A 12,957-nucleotide genomic window follows, 5' to 3' on the forward strand; every position below is an offset into this window, starting at 1 on the left:
TGATTTTTATTTTGTAAATATTTTGATTTTAGATACAGAACTTTCAGGAATTCCAGTCTGATATGACTTTGGGAATAATGCAGAACCAAATATTTATTTTCATAGGGTATTTGTAGACACGACAGAGAAAATGACAACAAGCTCAGTTTTTAATACAAAGGGTTCAAAGATGATGTGACCTTATGTTGAATATTTAGCTTGTACCTGAATCATGTGTCACAAATGTTGTGTGCCAGAGATGTTCTATGATGGTGAATGCTTATTTGTAAAGACCTTTATGCTTCAAGGAAATGTTGGTTGATTGAATAAAGTGTTAGGTGCAGAGCTAACACTGACAGGAGCGATAGGTTTAAAAGTGATCAGAGCCGTGTTTTCTCAGCATTTGTATAAAGTTTTACTTTCCCTGCCACAGGCAATCTCTCTTTGTTTACCAGAGAAACCAGTAGTGAAAGAGCTGCTCCTGTCCAGATGTAGTTGCAGATAATACTTTCATACCAGGTGCTCAAACATGCTTATACTGGAGGACAGCACAAAATTGTCTTTGCTGAAGGACATGAGAAAGAAGGAAATTACTTCAGTGTTTTTTGCTTTGGCATTCTGTCATCTGAGAGTTTTTGAATAATTATTGATGTACCTGCTGATTACTGAATTTAAATCAGTACATTGAAAATGGGGCAGGAGAGGAGCGGGAGGAAGGCAAGAAGTTTTTATTAGTCTCTGAACCTCTTGTTTTGCAGTTTCTGTTGAGAGCACCTCTCTGTTGGTCTCTGAGGCTGTTGATATCCCCGACCGCAGCTACTCCTCTGAAGATCTTTGTTCGCTGGAAGTTCAAGGATCTCTCCACTCTGCAGATCTTTCTCCCTTCTGTATAACCCCCAAAGGGGCTGCAGACCAGAGCTGCAGCCCCCTGGATTACCACACTCACTGCAGGTTCCACAGAACTCGCTCAGAGGGTTTTCCTGAGGATGACAGTTCCCACAGCCGAGCCTCCACAGACAGGGCTCACAGACAGGAAAAGAACCGTGGCCATGGCAGGCCCTTGGACTGTTCCTCAGGGAATTACAGCCCCTCAGAAAGAGAACTGCAGAGTTCTGCTCAAGAGAGCAATGCCACGGCACCTTTGAAGCAAAAGAAAACCTGCTGTGTGGACTTCAGCCAGCCTGTCCCTTTGCAGACCTCTCCCTGTTTTGGGCCTGCGAATACTTCATCATACACAAGTGGCCATGAGACTGCTGTGCAGCAGCACATTAGAAAACACCCAATTTCAAACATAGTCCGATCAAACAGTGCCCCTGTGTCATGGTCGTTTGGGACAGAAGGTAGGTGTAGAACCACAGGGCTGCAAACATGGAACAAATGAGTGGTGTGTGATTTATGCAGCAAATGGTGCTGCTGGGAATTATATACAATGTTCCAATGAGGACTGACTTATGTGTGAAGGCTTTAGTTCCATGCATATTTTCTAAATATGAAAATTTTTAAGAATGGAAATGCAAAAATTGACAGAGTGAAATTAATTTTGGCTTTTCTAAATTTCCCTGTTCTTTCTGTAATGCTCAGAAAAACCATATGTTGGGTAGCTGTCTCCACCTCTCAGTTACTGTTACATTGAGAGACTGAACTAAGAAGTTGAATGGTAGCTGTTGTCTCTTTAGGAAGCTGTTACCTGAGCTGTCACACGTGTAATACAGCAGGTTGTATTTCCCAAAGGTGACACTGACATTGAGAGTATTGGGGCATGTCAGGGGCAGTCAGCGTGACCAGTGGCAAGTTGGAGTGTAGGGTGGAAAGTTTTAAAGGACAAAGAAATGAAAATGAGGCACATGACAAGATGATAAATGGAAGGGAAAGCTTTTGGCTGTGGAGGATAAGTATCTTGTGCTATAAATCTCCTTTTAGACAAGTAGGGAAGACAAGAGTAGATGCTGACTGAACGGTGTATTTTCATTAAAAAAATCTGCTTGTTAGTGAAAAAGAAAGGGTTGATTTAGTAGAGAATAATAGCAGGAATGTAGAACTGTCTAAACCATTTGGAAAGAGCAGGTTTTACAAAAGGATGTAACCTGTTCAGAGAGGTTCAGAAGGGTAACCTGGAGAAGTGGCTTGAAAGTAAAGATTTTAAAGCTTTGTAAGATGTCAGAGATTATGCTGTTACAAGATCTGTTCCCTGGGCTTTCTAAGGGATCTACAGGAAGAATCATGTGACTAGCTCAGCAAAAGTAGACAAAATGTTGAAATAACTAGTTTCCTTTAGGATGACATGTTGGTTCTGTTACACTCCTTGCATCATTACTCTGTAGATTTCAGACCCCTCATACTTAGCTCAACAGTTGAATGTGGTTTACCTTTAGAAATCTAGCCCCCAAATCTGGACCAGGAAAAGCAAATCTTTAATCTAGAAGTCTGCATTTATTTTATGACATTCTGCTAGGATGTATGTACTATGAAACTGCTGTGCAGACATTAAATAAGAATTTCTGAATCCTTTCTACTGTGCCAAAGACAAGAACAGCCCTTTCTCTTCTGGATGAGGCTCTGCAGCTTTCCAATATTGTGCTCCCTGTGCTGGGTGAGCAGTGTTTGAGAGGTTGCTGTAGGCAGCCCTATCCACGTGTTCTTGCTGCCTGCTGGGACACCTGGTACAACAGATGCTCTGCCTTCTTTTTCAATGTATCCTAAATACATTCATCATCTTTTCTGGAGAAGTGGCATGGGGGGACACCAGTTGAACATCACTGAGATGTAACTGGGCTCACCAAAAATTGTAACAGAGGCAGAGAATGTCCTAGAAATAGGTATATACGAGGGAGGGGAAGTCAAGAAGTGACTGTGCTGACCTCATTTGCTGTTCTTTCGCTGCCCACAAAAGACTCTTTAAAATGAAATCCTTAAGAGAAGCAGATGAGTCTAGATATGCGTATTTCTTTCATGTATATGTTTGGCAAACTACAGTTTGCAAAATTTTAGTCTGTGAAGATTTTTACAACTTCACATTGCTTCCTCTTCCTTTTATTGAACTTTATTTGGAAATCATAATAGATTAGAAGCAGCCCTATTCTAATATCATTACTGGCTGTGTTTGTAGCAGCCGTGAAGCATATTTTTCCTAAGCTGTGACAAACAGCTGAAGTTCTTTACAGTCCTTGTAACTTTAAAAAGGCATTTGATCCAGATTTTCCACAACTGGCTATTGGTTCTACTCACTGTAGAATTTTAAAATATATCCATGGAGTTGACCAATAGGCAAAAGTTAAAGAGAACCACTGAGCTCCCTCCATCAACCCAGAAGAAAAAGGGTTTTCAGGTTTTTTTCAGTAACATAACACTTTTCTTTTAAAATTGTCCTGGAGTAGAAGAACTGGTCAAACAGACTGACTCTATGAAAGACAGAGCTGGAACCTACATATTGTTAATACTAATGACTCATGTAAGGGACTGTGGATTTTGGAGAACTGAGGCTGGAGGAGGTTCAGCCATGTTCACAAAAGGCAAAAAACAGTGGGCAGATTATACTTGTGGTTTGGGTTTATCTTAAGACCCAGTCTTTCTACTTTAAGAAAAAATTATTAATTTATCTTCTGACTCACCTCCACATACAAGCCAATGTGAAGAGATTCAGAAGCACAACCTTGATATTTACTGTGTAGACTTTTGTTAAATGGGTTTTGCACGTTGCTGTGATTGCACTGCCCATAGTTTGGAACATAAATTATTTGACGTGCAGATGTGGCACGTGCGACACAACAGCAATAAGATTTAAGAAATAAATAATCTGGACATTTTAGTGCTGGCATAAAACTGTGAGCTTTTTGGTCAATAAAACACAATTCATGTGCTTCAAGCACATCTTGACGTGATGGGGTCTTTGTGGTATGTACAGTCAAATAATTCTCCCATTAATACTTTAATGTGAGCTTGATTATTTTTTAAAATATCTGTCATTTCTAGTGGAGTCCCTGTATAGTCCCTGGACAACACAAGTGTGGTGGGTTCACATACAATCTCTGTCAGACATAGTTCCCTCTTAAAAAAATTATTTAAAAGTTAATAGTTTGCATGTTTTTTCTGTCCTTTCCCTGTAAAGTTTATCACAGCAAAGTAAGACAAAATCAACCTCTAACACAGAGGTTAACAAACCTAACCTAACAAACACAGATGTTTGCTACAATAAATTTAATTTATAATCAGCTATGTTAGACTGTGTGGCTGTATCAGTTGAGTGTCTGAATGATTACTGTAGCGTTTGTGTTCCACATAATTCAGGGTAATGTCTAGTGGTGTAGTTTTGACTCGCTGTAAGTACATTAAGCAGTATAGTAATGGATGGGAAGACAGAACCTCTGAAGTGTCTCTCTTAATAAGCATGCTATGATTCATGTGCAGCAGTACTTCAGCATAATAGAGCAAATTAAAGACAGAGTAGAAGCTGTCTCTCCTAATTTCTTACAGATTTTCTATGTTTGTAGCACCTTAACATCTGTTTCCTTCATTTAATTATTCACTCTACCAGAGAGGATTATATGGGCTTTTCATTATAAACTGTCCCTGGAGATATGGAAGAAAACCTCTTCCAATCCACCTAGAAGTTCAATAGAGTTTTCAGTCTTGGAAGCAGATGTAAACAGCCATAGCATAAAACTGAAAGCTTGTCCATCTTGACTGTCAGAAATAGAAAAGACTACAGTGATAATTACAATACAGGGTGATCTCATAGGTGTTGATCCTTGTGTTGGCATCCCAGAAACTGTCCTTGGCAACTGTGTCCAAAGCTGTTTGCAGATGCTCCATAACCCCCTGGTATTGACTGGCTCATCAGGTACCACAGTGGTCACCTACCCATTAATCTAATCAGGGGTGTATGACATTCATCCTGCAAAGAATGAGAATATAAAAAAGGAGGTAGAAATACTGAATAAAAGATTGGTTTTGTAGAAATAAGAGGGATCCATCTTTCTCGGTTTTCCTATTTTCCAGTATGAACTCTGTCTGCCAAGGAAGTATAGAAAAATCTGAGGATTGCCCCTAGTAGGGAACCTTCCAGAGCTTCAGTGCTTAGGCCTGAAATATTTACGATTACAGAGGAAGCCATCAAGCAGGAGCTTTATCTTCCTATTTGTATCTATTTAACAGCTCATAGGACATTTCTGTGTGTAGTAACTTCTCTTTATAAATATTGAAAGCAGTATTTCCTCTGAGTAGTTTCATTCTGTAAAGGAGATAGTAAAAGATTCCAGTGTATTTTAACTTGTTTTGGGCAGAGGACAGCACGGGTTGACTTTGCTCCTTCTTTCTCTCTCTCTTTGGTTAAAGGTGATAATTGTGCCTGGACTCCTGTATGCAGCCAGTGTCAAGATGCAGGATTATCTCCAGCTACAGTAGAAACAGGTGAGGATCAGTTTTCTAAAGCAGGATATTTGCTTCTTTTCTTATAACAATAATTAAAAACTTGTGATAGAGAAATGAGCTTTAGAAAATTTGGGGCAGAAAAACCACTTAGCTAACAGCATACATATATGGTGTACAATGCTGATGGAACTAGCCTTGAATGAAAATAAATGCTGCTCTCTTTTAGATTAGTATTTTTGCTTTCCCTATGTTTCTTCTATTATTCACTGCATATAATTTTCGAGGCCTAGAAACAAGCAGAATTTTAGACTTATTTGGGGAAGGGGGGAGCTGGGCCTAAAACTTTACAAATTACATATGTAATACAGAGTAGGTCATGTTTCTCCTTATCAGTAATATCAACTGAATTCTCTGAAGGTAGAGGTAACAAAAACATCTGTGATTTATGAAATACTTTACTACGCACCCACTCATTCTCAAGGTAGTCCTCCTTGGTCATGGGAAAGTCTTAGTCTTTACTCCTGGTTAAACTTACCCATTTTGCAGTTTTTCCTTGATTGCATGTTTTTGCTACTCTTCAAACAAAACAGACATTTTATGACAAAATAAAAACTTTGTGACAATATTTGTTTTGCCTTTTTTCTTTTCTTTTTTTCTTTTTCTTTTTTTAAACTATTACTTTAAAGATATTCTTCCCCCCCTTTTTTAGTTGCTGTTTCTGGTTCTCATATGGCTGCCTCTGCCTGTCAGCATTCTTTGAGCAGTTTCCTACCAACTGGAAAACAGAGGGATACACGGAAAATTGACCTGCACCTAAAGCCAAAGGCTTTTCACACAGTCTCAAAAGAGCGGCCACACTCCTTAGTGGACCTTAAGGCCTATAAAGACACAAAAATTTTAGTGGCAAAATTTTTGGAACATTCAAACTGTAATCTCCCTCCAGAAGTACGTCACGTAGTGAACAGCATCCGCTCAGTAATTAAATCTGATGAGAGACACATGGAAGAAGCCATCTTCAGTGCCAATATTATAGACCAGGTAGGCCACCTGTGATGTGTTCAACTTCGATAGACAAGCCTTATTTAAATGTTTCTGCCGTTTTAACTACTTCAGACAATTGCTACAGAAGTTCTTTTATAGTAACATGGTATATTTTCATAGTAAGGAATAGTTTATATTTACTGGGCAGCAGTGCATTTTACAGTGAAGCATTATAAATGCATTTAAAATCCCTCAGCTTGGCCTAGTAAGAACCTAGGAGATCTGTAGGGAACTGATTTACATGTTGATAATCGTCCTCTCCTATCTCCAATGTCTTTCTGGACCTGTGACTGTTCCATACATCAATTTGGGATGTATATATACAGAGATAGCCAGAACTGACTTGGATCTGTTGTTTTTTGAGGCAAATGTATTTGTGCAGCATAAGCTACTGGCTGAAAAGAATGGGTAGGTATCCAAGCAGGGCCACATCCATCTCAAAAAACAGTGCAGACCAGAAGAATTATAATGGTCCTTGCTGGTTTTAAGAAAAATAATTGAGAAATTGTGCTTTTCCAAATGAAAGAATAATGCTGCTACTCACCCTGAGTGACAATAAAACAGACATAAGGTGTGGAAGGAATCCTATAAACTGAGGGAATTAGTGGAAGCACCTTTTAATATCTCATGCATATTTAATAATACATCATCTTTTGCAGGAAGAAAAGTGGTGAATCACCTCTTGCAAGTATTGTTACCAGAATGACAGAAATTATGTTCTTTTACCTTGTCCAATTGGAAAAGCAGAATTCTCTTAGCAGGATGCCTGTAGAGTTTCCAGAGCTTGACAGATGACTAAGGATACACCCCGGGGGGCTGTTTCTCTCCCTTCTGAGACATTGTAATTTCTGGGATATTAGTCAGCTGATCCAGAAATGAGGGAAATTGTCTAAGTGTTGAACTAGGATGTGGTAACACTTGAAAAGCACATGAGAGAGTTTGATGTGCAGCAGGAACCATGCAGCACTTAAAGCTTGCTGCAAGACTGCTTTTGCTCCCTGTGAAGCAGAACAGAGAAGCAGCACTGGATCAGTGCCTGTGCAGTCACACAGACACAAAAGCTGCACTGTCATGATGTCCTTAGTGCTGGCAGTATGGGGGGAAACTGTAATGATTTTATTGCTTTACAAAATGCATAGCCCATTAAATCCCCAAGGTTAGAAAGCTGAAAACAATTTTCTTTACATGAAAAAACCCAGTTGCTCACACTTTGAGTGCTTATGTAGATCACAGAGCCAGAACTAGAAATCAGTAGCCCAATTTTTATCCTGTATGGATTTCTTAGATCCAGGGAGACATACCTTTTTTCCCATTAAAGAAATCATTTTAGTAGTTATATTTTTCAGACAAAAAACATTATTAATTCATGAAGGCCCAGGGCATCCCAGCAATCTACTTAAGAAGTCACAAAATTTTTGGTGAAAGAGTTGTGTAATTCAGAATTGTGAGGTAGCTTAACAATTCTATTAAAACTAAAATGCTTGTTTACCAGGCTTGCAAGGTTTCAGTTGTCTATTACCCTCACAAAGCTAGTGAAGTATCTCTCTCCTAAAAGAAACAGCATAATTTGCTCCAAACTTCTATTTTCCAATTACAAGAGAGCGCTGCTACCTTTTCCGGAGATTTCCTTGCAAATACTTGTTTGCACCTGTGTGGACAGCACCCTGCAGTGCAGGCAGAAGCCTGGCTGTGCCTTCCAGCCCTTAGCCCTGAGCAGGTGGAAGGACAGAAGTGGAAGGGGCTCTGGAGGGCTGCACAAACCCCCATCTCCTCTGGAAGAGTTCCATCATTGGATAGCTTAAATGAAATATTATTCAGAGACTGAACCTTTTAAATGAAAACCTTTCTTACCCTGTTTCCCCCATTTGTTCCTTCTCCACTCCTGCCCTTTCAAACAGGTCATTACGAGTTCCCAGCAGAATGTGAAAACCTGCAGAAAGCGCCTTCGGGAAGATCTTCACCTTCAGAGCTGTGGTGCTCTGAGCTCGCCAGTTGCCTTCTCACGTAGGTCCCACATCTCCCGAAGTTTAGAGCGGGACAGGCCCCACAGTTTAATTGGAGTTTGCCGGGAGACCATCCTTTGATAACATTCACAGGTACGTGATTCCAGCAGAGAGAATTGTGGAAGAAACCAGGACTGGGAGAAATACAAATAGTGGATGACTTAAAAAGGAAAAAGTGTCTTTCCTTGGAATTCCACTTCTTTCCAACAGCAGGATGAGAACACCTGTTTTTCTGAATGTAAATTTCAGCCTTGATTTTTGCAAAATTTTAATTGATTTATTAGTTAAGTCATAACAAGTGTTTTCCCAACTGGAAATGCATTTATGTCACTGTACTTACAGAAATGCTACTGATGCTGCCCAGCATTTCTTGAAAACCATTGCAAACCCACTAGAGACTGACTGTACAACTTTAAAGTTGTATTTATTTAATGTACCTCAAAGTGTTTTAACTATCGTCAGTGTTTTAATAAAAAGTATTTCTGGACTTTGCTTTTTCAACAACTGATTTGGATTTACATTTGGAAATGTAAAGGGGATCCACACACACATAACAGTGCTGCTTCTAATCCATTTTCCCAGTGTCCTTCATTCCAGAATAAGTGATCTGTCAGATTAAAACTCCTCCCCCCCCCGTGTTGCCCTCTTAACCTACAGGACTGGCTGCAGTGTGGTTTATTTTTGCTTTGTTCTGAATGCCCATGAGTTTATTCCAGCAGTAGCATCTGGTACTGAGAAATGAGGTTTAATTACTCTGCAGTGTGTGGCCAAAAGATGCATTAGGGAAGAAGACTTTGAAATTCTGCATTTCCAAAAAGCACCTTTCGCAAACTTTTTACCAACACCAATAGCAAGTTAGATGAATTTTTATCTAGCAGAGCCTTGAACGTTTTTTCAAAAAGAATTTTTACTCCAATTAGTAGTTTTGACAATTTTATTACTAAAACATGTCCTTATGGTTCTGCTGTGTTTATGATTTATTTAACATTGATCTTAAAAAAAAAATCAGAAAGTAAATATCATCAACACTAATTTGATTACCAGCATAAACACAGGTCTGCCAGCAACGTCTTCCAGTGCAAGCTTCATCCTGGCTCTCTCAGAGGAAATTGGAAAGGCCTTAAACAAAAGGTTCATAAAGAACCTACCCCAGGTTGGTGTTTCGGGGGTTAATTGTTTTGCAGCAGTGCTTGGCAGGAGCGTTACTTTCCATTTGAGGTTTAATCATATACTGGTTTCATTTGTGTCACTCTGAGCTGGGCAGACATCCTGTGAAAAGGTCACAAAGGAATGTAGCTGAAGATGGGTAGTTTAAGTCTTACAGAATCATCCATTTTAATGTATTTTAATTATAGCATGCTCCTATATTGATGTGAAGTTACAGTGACATCCAGTGGCAACAAGGTTTGCTAATTGAAAGCATCTACTCTCAAGATAATAATGATATACAAATTCCTAATTCAAGAGATTAATTCCCTTTTAAAAATTAATCTGTGACCTTTGCAACTGCACTTAGATGAAGAATTAAATGATCTTCCACTTGGATTTTTTTACTATGTAAACTTATAAAACAAACAAAATAAGCAAGCTTCCTTTCTTATTTCAGATTTATTAGTGATAGGTTAATTCTTTCCTAAGGTCAGTTGCATGCAACACACTACTCCTTGACGTACAGTCATCTAAAGCTCTTTAGTTACTGCATGGTAAGGCTTCTTAAGTCACAGTGTATTTTCTTCAAGGCCTTGGCCGAAAGAAAAAGTATTAGACAAAGTTACACCAGTTAACATTTATCTCATAAGGAATACAACTTTACTACTAGGTTTGTTATCTACACACATTCTAATACTGCTGATGGTGCTAGGTTATTTGTCAAAACAATTTACATTCAGAACACATTGCCTTAGGAATAAGAATGCTTTATAAAAGACAGAAACAGGTAAGCATGGCTTTCCCATTTTGAGCTAATATGAACAAAAAAGTAATATGCAAAAATTAAAGGAAAAAAACCCCAGCCCAACACATACAGTACACAACCTGTGCAATAAGTTATCCATGAAATAACTCTGTTAAATCATAAAAATCACAAGCATTAAAAATAAATATGTATCTAAATAAATATTTTGATTTTAATCTTGTGGCAATTATTCTTTATTTAGCATATGAAACACTTGTTACATGTTTATGTTCACACCTTGCCAAACAGGTTACACTTGTCATAACAATACCAAGTACTACAGTGGTTTTCTTTACATTAGAATCTAAAAGTTTTAACTGCACGCATTCCTTCCCACTGAAATACCACCTATTCAGCACCAGTTTTAAAATTATGCAAAGTCATCAGTATTGGACCACTTTATGGGACTGGGATTTTTTTTTAACTTGAGGCAGCCATAACTTTCTCTAATTGCTTCTCTTTGCCATTACCTGCAGTCTCATTCATCAAATATTCACATTCACTGTGTTATCAAACAAGACAGACATACATCACTCCACATAAAGGTTACAAATAAATATGTTTTAACTTCTATGAGAAAAGGGTTTAGAAGATGTTGCAAAATACTTAAATGTTTACAAAGATTTTTGTCAGTGATTATTGTCCTTGACCATCCTTCTCAACACTTTTTGTCAAAGAAATAGAAAGGAAGGAGAGAAAAGCAGAGACACCTGTCTGTTCCTTGTTCTGGAGTCCTCGGGTCAGCTTCCAAGCCTTTCATTCATACAAAATACAAAATTCTCTTCAGCTATGACAGCTTCAGCTTGGATGGAAAATGCTAAATGTACAGGGGGGTCTCCTGCCCAGTTAGAAGCCTGAACATGGCTGCTGGCATAGTCTTCATGTGTATCTGTCAATTAATTACACATAAATTAACACAGTTGGTACTAGTTTAAAATAATCCATAAGGCCCCCATCTCTCTCCTTGTGCTCTAAGTGCATTTTTTGTCCTGGTTTCTACAGATGTGAGTGTTACCAGAGTTTCTAGTTCAAAGTTCTCCGATTTCAAGATGTTGGTTCACTGTCTTTGATTTTTTGTGTGGGTACTTTTATTATTTATTGATGACAACGACAGGATGCAACATTGTATGACACCTAAACACTTTCTGTTGTTACACTCTACTCCGATTACAGCCCTTAAAAAAGAAGCAGCACACAAACCTCTGAAAATTCATTCTGCTGTTCTGGTATTAACTGAACTTAAGATTTTTTATTCTACCTTCCTTCCCTGTGGGAATGTCATTTCCTATGTATTTTCTCCTAATTGAATTATGACCCTCTGAACACAACACTTGGACTTTACCACCTGATGTTTAAATGCCAGGCAAGAGTTTGGTGGAGCAGGTTCTCTTGTGGCTCCTGTACTTCAGTTCTTTCTACAAGGAGTGCTGTGCTCAGTGCCAGAGGGATTTTACAGATGGGAAGGCTAAAGGCTCAGTTAACGAGGGTTCTGTCAGAACTGTACGAACGGCTGTGAGTACCTATCAGACAACACAAGAGGAAGGAAAGGAAACTTTACTGATAATATGGACCCTCACCAGCCACGTGCTGCCTTGACATCTTGTTCTCTTCATGCTGTAAAGAAGTTCCATGCTGTCCTCTCCTGTTTAGTGAGGAATTACCCAGCACAGAGGGACATGAAGGCACAGTGGGGCTGCTGAAAGGTGCGGCTTTGCTCCTGGCAACGGGCACGTTCTCTGGATTATCTGTCAACTATCACTTTCCACAAGGAAACCAGCTTGCTTTAATTTTTGGCAAAGGAACTAGTGGGAGATCTGGCCAGGGTTGTGTATGAGACTACCACTAAATTCAGAAGGGATTTTGATAAACTGGAGGATCTTGCTCATTTGTTGCTGATTTCTCTCGAAAAGAGAACTCTTTCTCTGGAAAGAGGTGTCTTAGCTTATTCCCAAAGTTTGGAAAATAAATTATTAAAATGTCTATCAATTTACGTCTCTCAGCCCTTTGAATATTCATTTATTTCTATGGCAGATACTGTAGTGATAAGCCAAAAGACATTTCATAGCCAACATGCTTGAGTGTATTATTCTTTTAATCAACTGGTTTAATTCAAACAGTAGGTTGAATGTACAGAATTATGCCAGGAGCTTTTGAAAATGAGTGAAAAAAGAGCAGTGAATGTGCATCTAATTGTTCAAAAAATGTTTTGTTCATTGTTTCTCATTAGGGCCTAACTCCAGTTTACTGAGGTGGTGGCTTTAATGCTATGTTAAGACATTCTTTTCAACTGAAATATACATTTTTTCCAACTCTTTTAATTCCTTGATAAAATACTTGCTTCCTTACCTCTCCTACTGAATTAGACAATGCTTGTACAATCTTCTCATGAGCTGTAGCAACGACGCTTTGGCCATTGATCTCGATAATACGATGTCCTACCCTGACCCCTCCCCTCTCTGCTATTCCACCTCGCATCAAGCTGCAAATCTGCCAAGAGAAAGCAAAGTTTACTGAAGGTCAGAAATATCATAATGTAACAGTTACTGGGATTTAATACATAATAAAAAATGGTGACACCGTAAGGATTCCAGAGGATGCCTGTGGAAAGTATTC

At 38.8% G+C, this 12,957-nt stretch overlaps 2 protein-coding genes across 8 annotated transcripts in view; one reads left to right on the forward strand and one right to left on the reverse strand.

Annotated features, from left to right (window-relative positions):
* Positions 1–12,330, forward strand: part of ENTREP2 (endosomal transmembrane epsin interactor 2) — a 110,548-nt gene extending 98,218 nt beyond the window's left edge. For all 6 annotated transcript variants that reach the window (XM_064668300.1, XM_064668301.1, XM_064668302.1 and 3 more), the window contains 4 exons: positions 738–1,319; positions 5,311–5,385; positions 6,056–6,384; positions 8,286–12,330. In XM_064668300.1, the coding sequence (XP_064524370.1) occupies positions 738–1,319; positions 5,311–5,385; positions 6,056–6,384; positions 8,286–8,471 (1,172 nt within the window). In that variant the 3' untranslated portion in view covers positions 8,472–12,330. The remainder of the gene's footprint in view (positions 1–737; positions 1,320–5,310; positions 5,386–6,055; positions 6,385–8,285) is intronic.
* Positions 9,980–12,957, reverse strand: part of APBA2 (amyloid beta precursor protein binding family A member 2) — a 101,341-nt gene continuing 98,363 nt past the window's right edge. For both annotated transcript variants that reach the window (XM_064668298.1, XM_064668299.1), the window contains 2 exons: positions 12,691–12,831; positions 9,980–11,233 (listed from right to left, as the gene is read on the reverse strand). In XM_064668298.1, the coding sequence (XP_064524368.1) occupies positions 11,162–11,233; positions 12,691–12,831 (213 nt within the window). In that variant the 3' untranslated portion in view covers positions 9,980–11,161. The remainder of the gene's footprint in view (positions 11,234–12,690; positions 12,832–12,957) is intronic.

The sequence above is a fragment of the Pseudopipra pipra genome, chromosome 12 (genome assembly GCF_036250125.1).
Source record: "Pseudopipra pipra isolate bDixPip1 chromosome 12, bDixPip1.hap1, whole genome shotgun sequence".
NCBI lineage: Eukaryota > Metazoa > Chordata > Aves > Passeriformes > Pipridae > Pseudopipra > Pseudopipra pipra.